This window comes from Buceros rhinoceros, unplaced genomic scaffold (genome assembly GCF_000710305.1).
Source record: "Buceros rhinoceros silvestris isolate BGI_N320 unplaced genomic scaffold, ASM71030v1 scaffold10430, whole genome shotgun sequence".
Taxonomy (NCBI): domain Eukaryota; kingdom Metazoa; phylum Chordata; class Aves; order Bucerotiformes; family Bucerotidae; genus Buceros; species Buceros rhinoceros.
The window spans coordinates 62,938-74,801 of NW_010387902.1; the positions used below are offsets into that span (position 1 = coordinate 62,938).

Here is an 11,864-nt window from a genome sequence, read left to right on the forward strand (position 1 = left end):
CGTTAAACTCTTTAGAAGGTGGTATTTATTTACAGGATCCTTCTACAAAGCTGTGTAGTTGCTCTTTGAAACCATGTAACATTCTAAACCCTGGTGCCAAACTGTTCTGTCTTGGCTCTGAGCAGTATGTAGGGCCTCATTCAAAATCTTATTCTTGTGCCACTGTAACTGTGACCATAAGTAAATTCTTAAACCAGCTCTTCTGGGCCCTGGAGAATATACCGTCTTTCCCAAGCCCTCAAAATATTTCTGTGAATCCACAACTAAAAGCGGTGCTTATCTGAAAATGCCCTCAAAAGCTGTTCCAACAGAGATCAAGTCTTGTTGGTAGAGCAAGGTGTCCTGGACACGCTCCAGATGCACTGGAGCTGCAGGTTTGGAAGGTAGAACAGCTGCTCAGGAATTAACTGGGGGGTTTTTCGTAAGGTGGGTGACATAAATAAACTGAGGTAGATTATCTTGCCTTTTCTGAAAAGGAATTAGAGTATTCCAGTTTTAGTGGACTGTTTTTCCTTCTTCTTCTGGGCTTAGCTGTTTGTAGATTATACTTCATGCGAACGTTAATTTTGCAACGAAAGTGCTTTTGCTAAAGGGCACCTTGCAAAGGGCTATGACCAGACTCCACAGCTCTCACAGAACACAGGTAGGCTCCCAGCATCCGCTTGTTACAGCATTTTGACTCAACTTCATATAATTGAAGTCATATGAAAGAACGATTAATGTATTTATGTTCTTGCTCATCCGTAATAGCGTCGTAAAGTTACTTACTGAATAGGAAGTCTGAAATAACCGTATTAGCAGAGACACAAGAGGAATCCTCTTGAGCCTTAAGAAAAATTCCATGTCATTAAGGATGTGAATGATGTCTGAAGAGGGCTGAAATGTTTAGTAATTACAAAGCTGTAATCCTTCATGAATGTTTTGTACGTAGATGCAGCTGATGCCTCCTACAAAAAGGAGAACTGGAGAAACCAGAAATTTTAAATCTACCTGTAGGAACCTTCAAGTGGGGAAGGAAGGAATCTCCGTTACAGAGTAGAAGCAGAAAGATTGAAAGAGCCTTTGCTTGAATTTTTTTCCATCCCTGCTTAGGCCCATGTCTGTAGTTCTTTCCTTCCAGTCCTGAAGGTCAGTGCTTGCAGATGGGACAAGCTGTTTTCTGAGTTGATAGTGCATTTATTAGCACAATTCTGTGAGTGCTGTTAGCAAAGAAAGTGCTATTGCCTGGAGCTAGGAAGAAATGGGAAGTGGAGGAGACAGGACTGACATGAAAGGCTGTGCGAGTACCTCTGGCTTACAGCTGGATACCTGCCAGCTTTTCCTAATCAGTTTGTGCATGGCAGCACTGGGCGGTGGGTTTGGCTTTGCCTTACCATGCTGAATGCTGCCATGTCTCCAGGGAAATACCAGCCTGGCAGCAGTAGCTGTGATCTGTTCCTGGCTTGGTGCAATTTACTCTTATTAATGTGCCATCCCGTGTGGTGTATTTGGAGCGTGCATAAATTCCAAACGGAGACAGATTTTATAAGGTAGAATTAATGAAACACATTCCTCTATAAAAGTGATCCTACAAGGCTCTGGTGACTGTAAATTTAGTGGGGGCTGAAACCAGCAAATTGGAAGAATGTGTTACGACTTGCTGGAAACATGAAATTACAGCTCCGGATTTCATGCTCCAGGCAGGTAGACAGCTGCCACCCAGGCCTGTGAAACCCTGTGTTCAGTGGCTGCTGACAGGAAATGTGCATGAACTTCACCACTTGCACTTGACTGCCGGGCTCGGTGTAAGGCCTTGCTAGACCCCAAAGTTCTCCTTTGGAGAAAAGTCCATTCTCTTCCTACCTGACATTTTTTTAGAGATCATCGAGCGTGACTTAATAAAAACTGAGCAACTGAAAGCTGCCCATCAGACTAGTGTCCCTCCTCTGCAAAGCTGTAGGTGGTTCTTTTTTCCTTCTCTCTTCCTCCTATCTCATCTTCCTCCTCTATCCGGACAAGAAACAAGTTGCTTTGAAAATCTCTTGAGTTACTATACGGTTGCATCTGCACAAGTTTTGTGTTACCTGTTTGAGCTTTCTTGGCTGCATACTCGAGTGCTTTGGAAAATTATCTGGTGCATACAAATATAACCTGCTCTGTGTTATGGATCACGTACGTGCTGCGTTGGAGGTCCTGAGTTCCCTGTTGCCCTCCATAATTCATATGGTGACTCAGTGTAGTGTACTTTCTATGCTGTTGCTTTTAAATTATGCATGCTGAAAGGAAACTTAAGTGTTGTCTGAGGCTGTACTGTTCACCTAGTAAAAAAGTAGCCTCTGCAGCATGTCAAGCTCTTCTGTATCTTCCAAAGGTACAGCTGGTTTTGGCTCAAGTGATGCTATTCAGTGCTGTTTTCATTTGGGCTGTCTGGCACGTTTCCTGTGAAGACTGTTGTTAAAAATTGCCTCAGTTTCTCTCAAAACCAGAGGTTTTGGTGATCTCTCTGGATATCTTGCACTGTAACTTCCATGTCCATGTAACTTCAGTCATCTTTGTCAGCTTGCTTTTTCACTCTTGCTTATTCTTTCTCTTCCTTGCTCTCAGTCTCAGCATGGAATCAGCCTTGTTCTATCCCTTTTCTTATTCCTCCCATGCAGAATATCCTTCCGTTCCAGTTTCCACTGTCTCCATCATTTTTCTTCTCTCTAGGTTAGTTTCCTTTTCACATCTTGCCAGCCCGTGTCTATGTTTTTTGCCAATGTCTCGTCCATTACACCAAGCTTCACTTGGCTTCCAGCAGGCTTCCTCCCAGATCCTTCCACTGCCTCCCAGCATGGCAAAATGCTTTTTTCCAGGTCCAGTTCAATGACTCAGATCCCATGAGCAGGACCTTGCCCTCTTGTTGTACAGCAGGGTTGGGCAGGAGGGAAGGGCATTGCAGAAAACTTTCTCCTCTTCCACTGCTTTGCTCATCTCTGCCTGTTTGAGAGATTGTGCACTGTCAGAGAGCAGCTCCCAAAGGGCTCCTTGCTAAGCTCGCCCCAGAACAGAGAGAGATGCACCCCAGACCAGAGTTCCTGTCCAGCGCTGAACGATGCTTCAGAGGGTGCCAGGGTGGCCGTGGAGAAGAAGGGGATGTTTGATTTGGAGCAGGCCTGAGGAAGGGGGTTGAGATGTAGCAGGGCAATGACTTGTACCGCAACGCTACACTTGTAGGGACACAGAAATGAAGCTGCTCAGGGCACATCCCTGCAGCCACAGAAGAGCCCCTGGCCCCTGTTCCCTAGATATGTTCTGTCCCTGGGGTGTGAGACTGGGATTGCCCAGGATTCCTGCATACTGCTGTGCTCTTTCAACCTGCAGCTGAGGGGGTGTTGAATGACCGTGGTGGGTGACCTGTGGATGCACAGAGACTGGGGAGTAAATTACCCTCTGACCCATGCAGGAGTGCACTGGCAGCATGGGGCCTGGAGCCCCGCAGACATCCCAGGAGCTTGCTGACCAGCAGATACCTGTAGCAGTCGGAGTCCAGCGGCAGCACGGATGGAGTCAATACCTCCTGTGTCACTGCAGGGTGTTTTCTGCTGTGTTCTTCAATGTTCCTCAGATGCATTCTCCAGTCAGTTCTTACATCTCCTGAATGAAGTTTCCAAGGTCACATCTGGTCTTCTGACCCAAGCACAGTTATTAGCATTGATGATGTCATCTACTCAGTTTTGCTAATTACCATTTTTCCCATCAATATGTAGGATTATTCTGCTGTTCTTGTGTGATGCCAATCTGGAGGAAAAAAAATCATTAAAAAAAAGCCAGAATGATCTTATCCTGTGATTCAGCTGCGGCTTTTCATTTCTTCATACAGGATCCAGTTTACGGGAAGGGGAAACTTGGAGAAATTCAAGGACTTGTCCTGGGAATGCTGGACACTTTTAACTATGAGCAAGTAAGTTACATGCATTTTGTTCTGTCCAGTGCTGTACACAGAGATTACTTTTAGCTATCTAGTCTGCTACTCTCTCTCATTTGCCATTTCTCTCTGCAGGGCAAAGTAAATTGCCATGTGAGTGATTTATATTTGTGGGATTGAGGAAAGGGGAATGAGTTTGTATTGCTCACAGAGAGATTGCGGGTGAAGGGACTGACAGGTACATGGTGAGCATCTCCGTAGTTCAGCTTTATGGTAAATGTACTGGAAGGATAAACACCTGCTTTTTCTCCAGCTCATCCTGCAGTTAAGGATCCAAAGGCACAAAATCAGTATGTTCTGTCTCTTTACGCAGTTTTAAATAAGAGCTTTTTAAATTAGGCTGTTTTGCCACTTCCCAATGGTAGTGCTGCACTTCCTTTGTCACCTGATGAGATTTCACCTTTATCTCGCTCGTGCTTTTCTCTGTCCAGTCTCAAATCCCAGGCAGTCTCCAAACGTGAACAGTTTTCTAAAACTTTTAAAATATTTTAATTATGATAGTGCTCTTGGGCTTTGATGTTTATCAGTGTGTTTCTCCTAAAATGGGGGATGTACGCAGTAGCTTACCAGGTAAAGGGAAAAAAAGGGGATCCGATATGGAAGATGGCAAAATGAGCCAACCGTGTCTCTTTCAATGCTCTTTGACAAAGCTCAATAAAGGACCTTTGATGAAACTTATTCTCTCATTTTTGAGGGCAGCGGCTAAAAAACATGTAAAGATAAGCAATTTTGTTGGATTGGTTTTGCTCTTAGTAATCTGCTAAGCTGCTTGTTATGAAGAATTGATCGGGATGGAGTTACTGCAGTCTGGAGATGACAAAAGGACCTAGTTATTCTGTTTATTGTCTTCCTCACAGACCCTTTTAGAGACGACTACGAATCTTTTAAACCATGATCTCCACTGGTCCTTGTGTAACCTAAGAGCTTCTGTCACTAGAGGGCTTACCCCAAAGCAGGATTACTGCTGCATTTGTCTACAGCAGTACAAAAGAAGGCAAGAAACTGCTGATGAAATCATTGTTTTCAGGTAAAGTTAAGGGGTAGGGTCATGGCTGTGATCACATTAGTAGTCTTAAAAGAAAAAGAATCTACTGGTCTTTAACTTGTGTAACTAATCATATGTATTCCTGTGAGCATGTATCCCTGCTCCCTTGCGCTGTCAAAGGTCTGGCTAATCAAACCCATCAGAGGCAGCCTTGTTTGCATGCAGCCAGCTCTGTCTCTGCTGGAAAGAACTGCATTACGGTTCTGAGAGCTGCTCAGTAAGCTGTCGGGTTTTCTGTCATCTCTCCCAGCAATGCAGTTTGTGCGATTGCAGCACCTTGGGTTCATTTGCCTGTGTTTGTACATCTCAGATGCAGCCTTGACTACGTACTGTGTTGGCATCCCTGATACTCCTGTCTGTGACCAGGTGAATGTGAAATAAGACAAGATCATTATTACCTTAGTATTACCATCTGTAGCTGCATCAGCAAACAGGCATCTACTGTTGTTTTTACAAGTCTAGAAGTACTACAGGAGGGTGTGGAGGTATGAAGGGAGTGTACACACTGCTCATCAGTATTTACAGACTAGAAGCCTTATCTTCATCGACCAGTGATTTTCTCACCAAAGCATACTGCTGACAGGCTGTTACCCAGCTTTCAAGCACCCAGCAGAATCCTTCTCTTTACAGCTGTGGCCACTTGTACCATTCGCTGTGTCTGCTGAGTAAAGAGTGTGGGACGGTAACTAAAGGCCTGATGAGGTGGATGTGCTATAAATGCAACTCGAGTAACAAGGGAGGAAAACTGAGTGAGAACTTTTCAGAGCTGAAAAAAGGAAGCAGAGCATCCTTGGCACAGGTAAGGTTTGTGAGGCGGTTTCTCTTCAAGTAACCTTCAAGCAGTGCTTGTAGACTCCCATCACTTTTTCTCGCATCTGCCTTTGCTTCCAGACAAGCCTGTGGTCAGTAACTGTCAAACAGTATTGCAGTGGTATCAGTAATGGAAATGTGTTCATCCAGAAGGCCTGGGCACTGCTAACCGGTGTGAGGGGAAGCTGGATGCTTGCAGCCGAGTGCCTGCTAGATGCACCCACTGCTTTGTCTCATTTGTGAGAGCCTGAGACTGGGGACAGTTCCTTTCAAACTGTTTACAGGTGTATTTTATATAAAACGTGTGTTTAAAAACTGGCATGTTCCTTGTGACTGGATCATGGAAACTCCATTCTACCTTCCTAATGGATAACCTGGCTCCAGGTAAAAGATCTGGAATTGATTTGACTCGTTGAGTGCTTGCACAATGTTTTAAGAAGCTTATAAAGAAGACTGGTGCAGCCGGATTTGGGTGAGATAACACATGATTAAATACACAGTTTGTATTTATTGTCAGTGTTTGTGTGCAAGAAGTTTCACCGTCCCTAATTCAAACACCAAGTCTGATCTCGATATGCCTCTTTCTTTTCCCTGGCATGGTACTGTGGATCATGAGCAAAAATGTCAGGTGGCTTGTTGGGGTGTCTTCTAGGGATGCTGCGCTGTGGGGAGCTGAACTCTGCTGCCCCATGTTCCAGTGAAGGTGGTCACTGATGAGAGTTTGTTCCTAAGTGCCTGAAGGTACTTGGTGCATTTATCACCGCACAGATGCATGCAAAGCAATATTTTTCCACTTCCGAAACCAAAGTAGTGCAGTCTTGGCATACGTTTTTATAGTAGCACTTAGAGTTTTCTTCTAGCAGATTATTTCAGTTTCTGCCAAATCAATTCCGATCAAAAGTTGGCTAACAGCCTTAGTCAACTGCCATCAGCCTCTGTATTAACAAAAAAAGAAGCTTCCTGCTTGAAGGGAGACTTGGGGGAAAGTGATCTCTGAGGAATGTATGGAGCGCAGCGCAATCTTTGCAGTCAAATTGTGTTAGTTTCTTATATGGTGACAGAAAGAAAAGCTTTCCCAGGAGACTGTAAGTCGACTGTGGTCCAAATGGTCTGCTTACAAATGCTTGTCATCTAGTGCGCTGTTCTGCTCCAGTAAAATGTGGATGCTGGCTCTAAAGTTAGGCAAATTCAGCAGCCCCACATTTTACCCTCTACGCTTCTGCTCCAAAGGAATGTGTGATGGGTGTGTGACAGAGCAGGTTTAGCTGAAGGCAAAATGAAGTCCTAAAACTACATTCATCATTAAAGTGCCCAACATTTTATACCAGTGCCTTATAACTTGGTTCTCACTGGATTTCTTAGGAGCTGGTCAGTCAGAGAACCCCCGCGTCTTCCCTTTAATACCCCATAGCAGAATGAAGCGGAAAATGCTCCAGCTAACACGGGAGTGAATCAGGGCAGGGAGGAGAAGATGCTTTCCTTTTTTTAACTGATCTGTCTGTAAAAGTGAGGGACTGGCTGGGACACAGGGCTTAAAGGGAGATGTGGAGAGACTGAGTAGGGTTACAGTGTTCAGACTTTAGCACTGAAAAGGGGTTACAGTGCAGACCATCTATCTAGAGTTAGCTAGAAAATGTCCACGCCAGACCATCTGAGAGTGCTGGATGCTTTCCTGCTGCTGTCATGTGCTCTTGGCAGAGAAGCCCATCGCTTCCTGCTCCTCACAAGTTGGCCCAGCAGAGCTTGGCTCTGGCTCATCAGAGCCTGAGTGCTGCTTCAAGCTCCCCCACCTCCTCCTCCTGATGACCCAGATCCTCTCCAAGTTTGTGATGTTCCTCATATATTTAAATTACAATATTTAACTGTTGTACTCGCATGTGATTAAACTGTTGCACAGTCAGATCTTTAAAAAGCTGAATATATTTAGACTTGGCAAAAGACAGTAAAATCTCTAGCTGCTCCAGGAAGTTTGTTTGCTTACCGATCACCGCTCAGTAGTGTTAATTAACCCTGTGAGGGAATGATTCATCTGGCCAGGCAGGAGCCTGAGTTACAGAACAGACTATTTCTGGGGAAGTACCAGGAACGTGAAGTGGAGGAGACGGATGTGTGTATTCTCTGGCTCCACTGCAGCCAAAGGCAGAAGGGCGAGGAGGGTTACCTGGAGCACAGAAGTGCCTGCTAGAGGTGGGCTGGTGCGTGCCAGTATGGCAGGGTTTGGTCTTGTGCAGCCTTGAGTAAATTCAAGCAGAGATTAAACATGGAAACAGCTCAGCTGCCCATGCTTGTTTTGCTGTGACACTGCTCTGCGCAGAATTGAGGCCTGTTTGAAAGGTGCGTTTTCTGCATAACCTGGTGGATGGTGCATGATGCTGGAGAGAGCTGGTGTGGGCAAGCACAGGGGCTGAAGGAAAGGGGAGACTTGCGGAGCTTCCCCCACCCTGAGCCATATTCACGTATTTCCAGGGTCCTGCTCAGCCTGGATCCGTGGAGTGGCAGTGGCTACCAGTGCAAAAGGCATTTATTTCTGTTTGTCACAAGGTTTGTTCAGCATTTTGGTGCTGTGATTCTCTGCTGAAGGTCTTCTCTGAGTTTCCCCAACTCTGCTGACACTGGGGCAGACCCAGAGGACTGTGTTTGTCAGGCTGCTCTTGCTTACCCAGCTGGTGTTGCTGCAAACAGTGAGCAGGAAATCCCAGAGGAAGGTTACACTGATACCGTTGTGCTTCCAGCCCTGCCTTTCCCAGACCCTGGCAAGACAGCTTGAAAGCTTCTGGGGCATTTTGCAGAGATCTGTGTGGAGGGGGTTTCTTTGCAACCACTTCAAAGATACTGAAAGCTTAGTCTGTCTCTTGGCAAAAATCTAGTCTGATTTAGTGTTGTTATTTTTTTTTCCCATAGTAAAATCTTCAGTTTAGCTATTTATTTTCTTAGCAAACCTTGAATTACGAACAGATTCATACTGAGAAATGCCACTGAGCATCTGGAGTACATTTCACAGTACCAGCTCTGCTCTGCTGAAACAAAGACTGTCAGTTTGAATTCTGCGGTGATGTTGAGATTTGTACGTGAAACGACAGCCCAACAGACAGTGTTTTCTCTGTCCCTGCTTTGCATGCATGACTTCTGTAGCAATTGCCTTGAAATTGAAGGAGGTGGAGAGGCGCCACCAGCCAGCACTGAACCGTTGTTGAATCTGGTGATAGCACTTATTTAAATGGAGCCTTGCTGTGATGAGGGCTTGAGACCCACTGCCCCAGCGAAGGGGAAGAGCAGAAGGGCAAAGGGGCTTTTCCTGGTTTTGCTACTGAAAGTCTGTGCTTTCTGTGCTATCCCCTAAACCTTGCCGCCTTCCCAAGGGTTACCTTCTGGGTCTGGAGTGATCGTCTTTCCTGTCCTCCTTATATCGTAACTAAACGAGTGTTAGAAGAAACAAAAGCTTGTGTGTTTGTGGTGGGTTTTAATCTGGATTAAAACTTGCAGTGCTTTTTTGCATTGCAATGTTTGAAGTTAACTGAGGCACATTAGGTGACAGCACAGTAGCTGGGCTTCTGTCTAAATATGTAATTGAAATACTCCTGATATCTTGGTCACTCATCTCCAAAACTAATTTGCCTCATTTCAGTGAGCTAGTTTGTGTTTTCCATTTATGCTGCCAGCCTACATACTGGGGTCTGGGAGGAGGAACACGGCTCTGGCTTTTAGGCTGTAAGCTCTGCAGAAAATTCCATGAACCCCTAAGTTGATGTGCTCTGGTTATTCTGCGTTTGAGAATGTGTCTTCTGAGTTAGAGCTGTCCAGATGGCAAATATGTTTTATTCAGGAGTTTAATCCTGTCAAGTCACGCCAGGACAGACAATGAATATGATCTGTAGTTAATCCAGTTTGTCAGTCTCTACCTTTTGAGCCCTTTTCTGCATCCATCTTTGCGACACAGCCTTCTGTCCAACCTGGACTTCTTGACTGACTCCACCTGTAAGGTGTTGGTGCCACAGTGGATCACTTAACCGATATGTGAAACGTCCCTCTGCAGCACATCTGTGTGCTTTCTATTGGGTAAGGATGAAGGTTTAGGACACTTTTCCACCAGTACTTATGCTAGAGCTAGACAAATGTTACATGACCTCCGTCAGTCAGTAGACAGAACCAACGTAACTGCTTTCAGTGACCATCAGTTACTAGCTTGACTCCCAGCAATGTCAAAATTCTCCAAGGGCTGTGATCCAGGCGTGATTTCCACCACACACCCGCCCCAATGACACCAAGCAGATAATTGGCATTTTATACAGTTAAAAGATTGTGCATTCTCCTCCGTGGACAATATTTCCACGTATGCATTAACTGAGAAAATGCTCAGTTCTTTAGCTGTGGAGTTGGCTTTGGAGGTAGATTCCTTGGCTTCTTCAGCAATGAGGAAATCCATGTGAGGAAGGAACTAGAGACACTTTGTACCATTGGCTTCTCCTCAGCAGAACATCTGTGCTTTAAGATTTCTTGTATTGGAAACAAAAGTGATTTAGCAGAAAGAAAACTGGGTGCAGGAGTCTTAACTAACAGTTAGAGGAGGACTGGCACCAAAGCTAGAACTGAAAATAGAATACAAATTAAAAAAGACTAATTTCAAAACCATAATTATCCTTTAGCAGCTTTTAAATCAGAATTGACTGCTTTCTTGGACTTTTCATACTGACGGGGTGGGTTTTTGTTTTGCTGGTTGTGGAGAAATCAGACTGAATTGTAATTGTTTCCCCTGGCCTTTATACATAACAATCTGTAGCCCAGCAGAAGTTTCCTTTTACTGCCTACAATCCAAAGTCTTGTTCTTTAGGTTCTGTGAGAGGCTAATAAATAACAGAGACAGCTGACCTTCAAACTGCCTAAAGCGCAGACCAGTAAGACCAGCTGTCCTGTGGTCCTAGGATCACCTGGGAAAGGGTTGTGTCCTGGTTAAGAGAAAAAATGGCAAAATTTCAGTGGGTAATCTTTGCTTTACATCTCGTTTTCAAAGAAACTATTCCTACAGCTTGATAAAAATTCCTTCCCTTTTAATAAAATATTTCATATCTAGGAGATTCTGTAGCACAGACTTATTTAACTATGGTGACACATGCTGGGCTGTTGCAACTTGATATTTACACGAACTGCATCAGTTCCTGTTGCTAATAGTTATGTGAGGTTTAGCACAGTGCCTGACAGCCGTGTATCTGTTCTCCAAGGAACCAACACAGCTCGTTACATACATCTTCACTGTGAAATTGCAAGCTCTCAGTCTCTCTTCACAGATCTGCCTTGGAGCACAGGCAGGCAAGAAAGAGAGTGATTTTCCATCTGCTAGGAGAGGCCACTTTACTAGACCCAGTGCAGGCTGGAGAGCCGTAACTTGCAGCTCCGCTGGCACTGCCAGTGACCCCTGCCTGTGCTGTGCTTGCTGCTGCTGCTGGAGGGGCGATCGCTGCTCCCCGGTGTGGCTTGTACTCCTTCCAAGTGGAGAAATAACCAACAGGTCAAAGGGTTAAAAAGGGTGCAGATGAGTCCTTTCTTCTGATGTTCCTCTGAAGGAGGGGAGCAAAATAAGTAGAAGCCGAGGTTTTGGTTCGGTTTGTAGTCCCCAGGTGGGAGAGTGTGAGAGGAAACTATGGCTGCTTCGGTGCTGTTTGCTGTAGCCAGGGGCGTTCTGGAGGGCAGCTTTCAGAAATGCAGGTGGCAGATGAGCATCTGTCTCTTGTAAGTCCCTTAAATGGAAAGTTGCAATTTCCACATCCCACCTCCCTCCCCATTCTTTTTACCCTCAAGTTGCACAAGGAAAGCGGTCTGTTCCGTTGGTTTATATGGGAATTGAGCATAGGCAGGCTTGGACAGCTGCAGCTGAACTCCCAGGACTGGAGTTGTTCTTAAGCACATTATAAACTTCCCTTTTAAACAGCAGTAACAAATTGCTGTGTGGGTGTCAGGAGCTATGAAGGGGACAGATAGCAGAGGCATCTACCTGCGTTTTTGCTAAGGTTTTTGGTCACATTATCAATAAGCCACTGGCAGGGGGGGGCACTAATCCTTCTTACACCA

The 11,864-nt window shown here is 45.1% G+C and overlaps 1 protein-coding gene across 1 annotated transcript in view; it reads left to right on the forward strand.

Moving 5' to 3' along the window:
- Positions 1-11,864, forward strand: part of VPS8 (vacuolar protein sorting 8 homolog (S. cerevisiae)) — a gene marked incomplete at its 5' end in the record, with an annotated part of 80,860 nt that overhangs the window by 62,436 nt on the left and 6,560 nt on the right. The window contains 3 exons of the mRNA XM_010138986.1: positions 3,842-3,922; positions 4,804-4,973; positions 5,622-5,790. Of these exons, the coding sequence (XP_010137288.1) occupies positions 3,842-3,922; positions 4,804-4,973; positions 5,622-5,790 (420 nt within the window). The remainder of the gene's footprint in view (positions 1-3,841; positions 3,923-4,803; positions 4,974-5,621; positions 5,791-11,864) is intronic.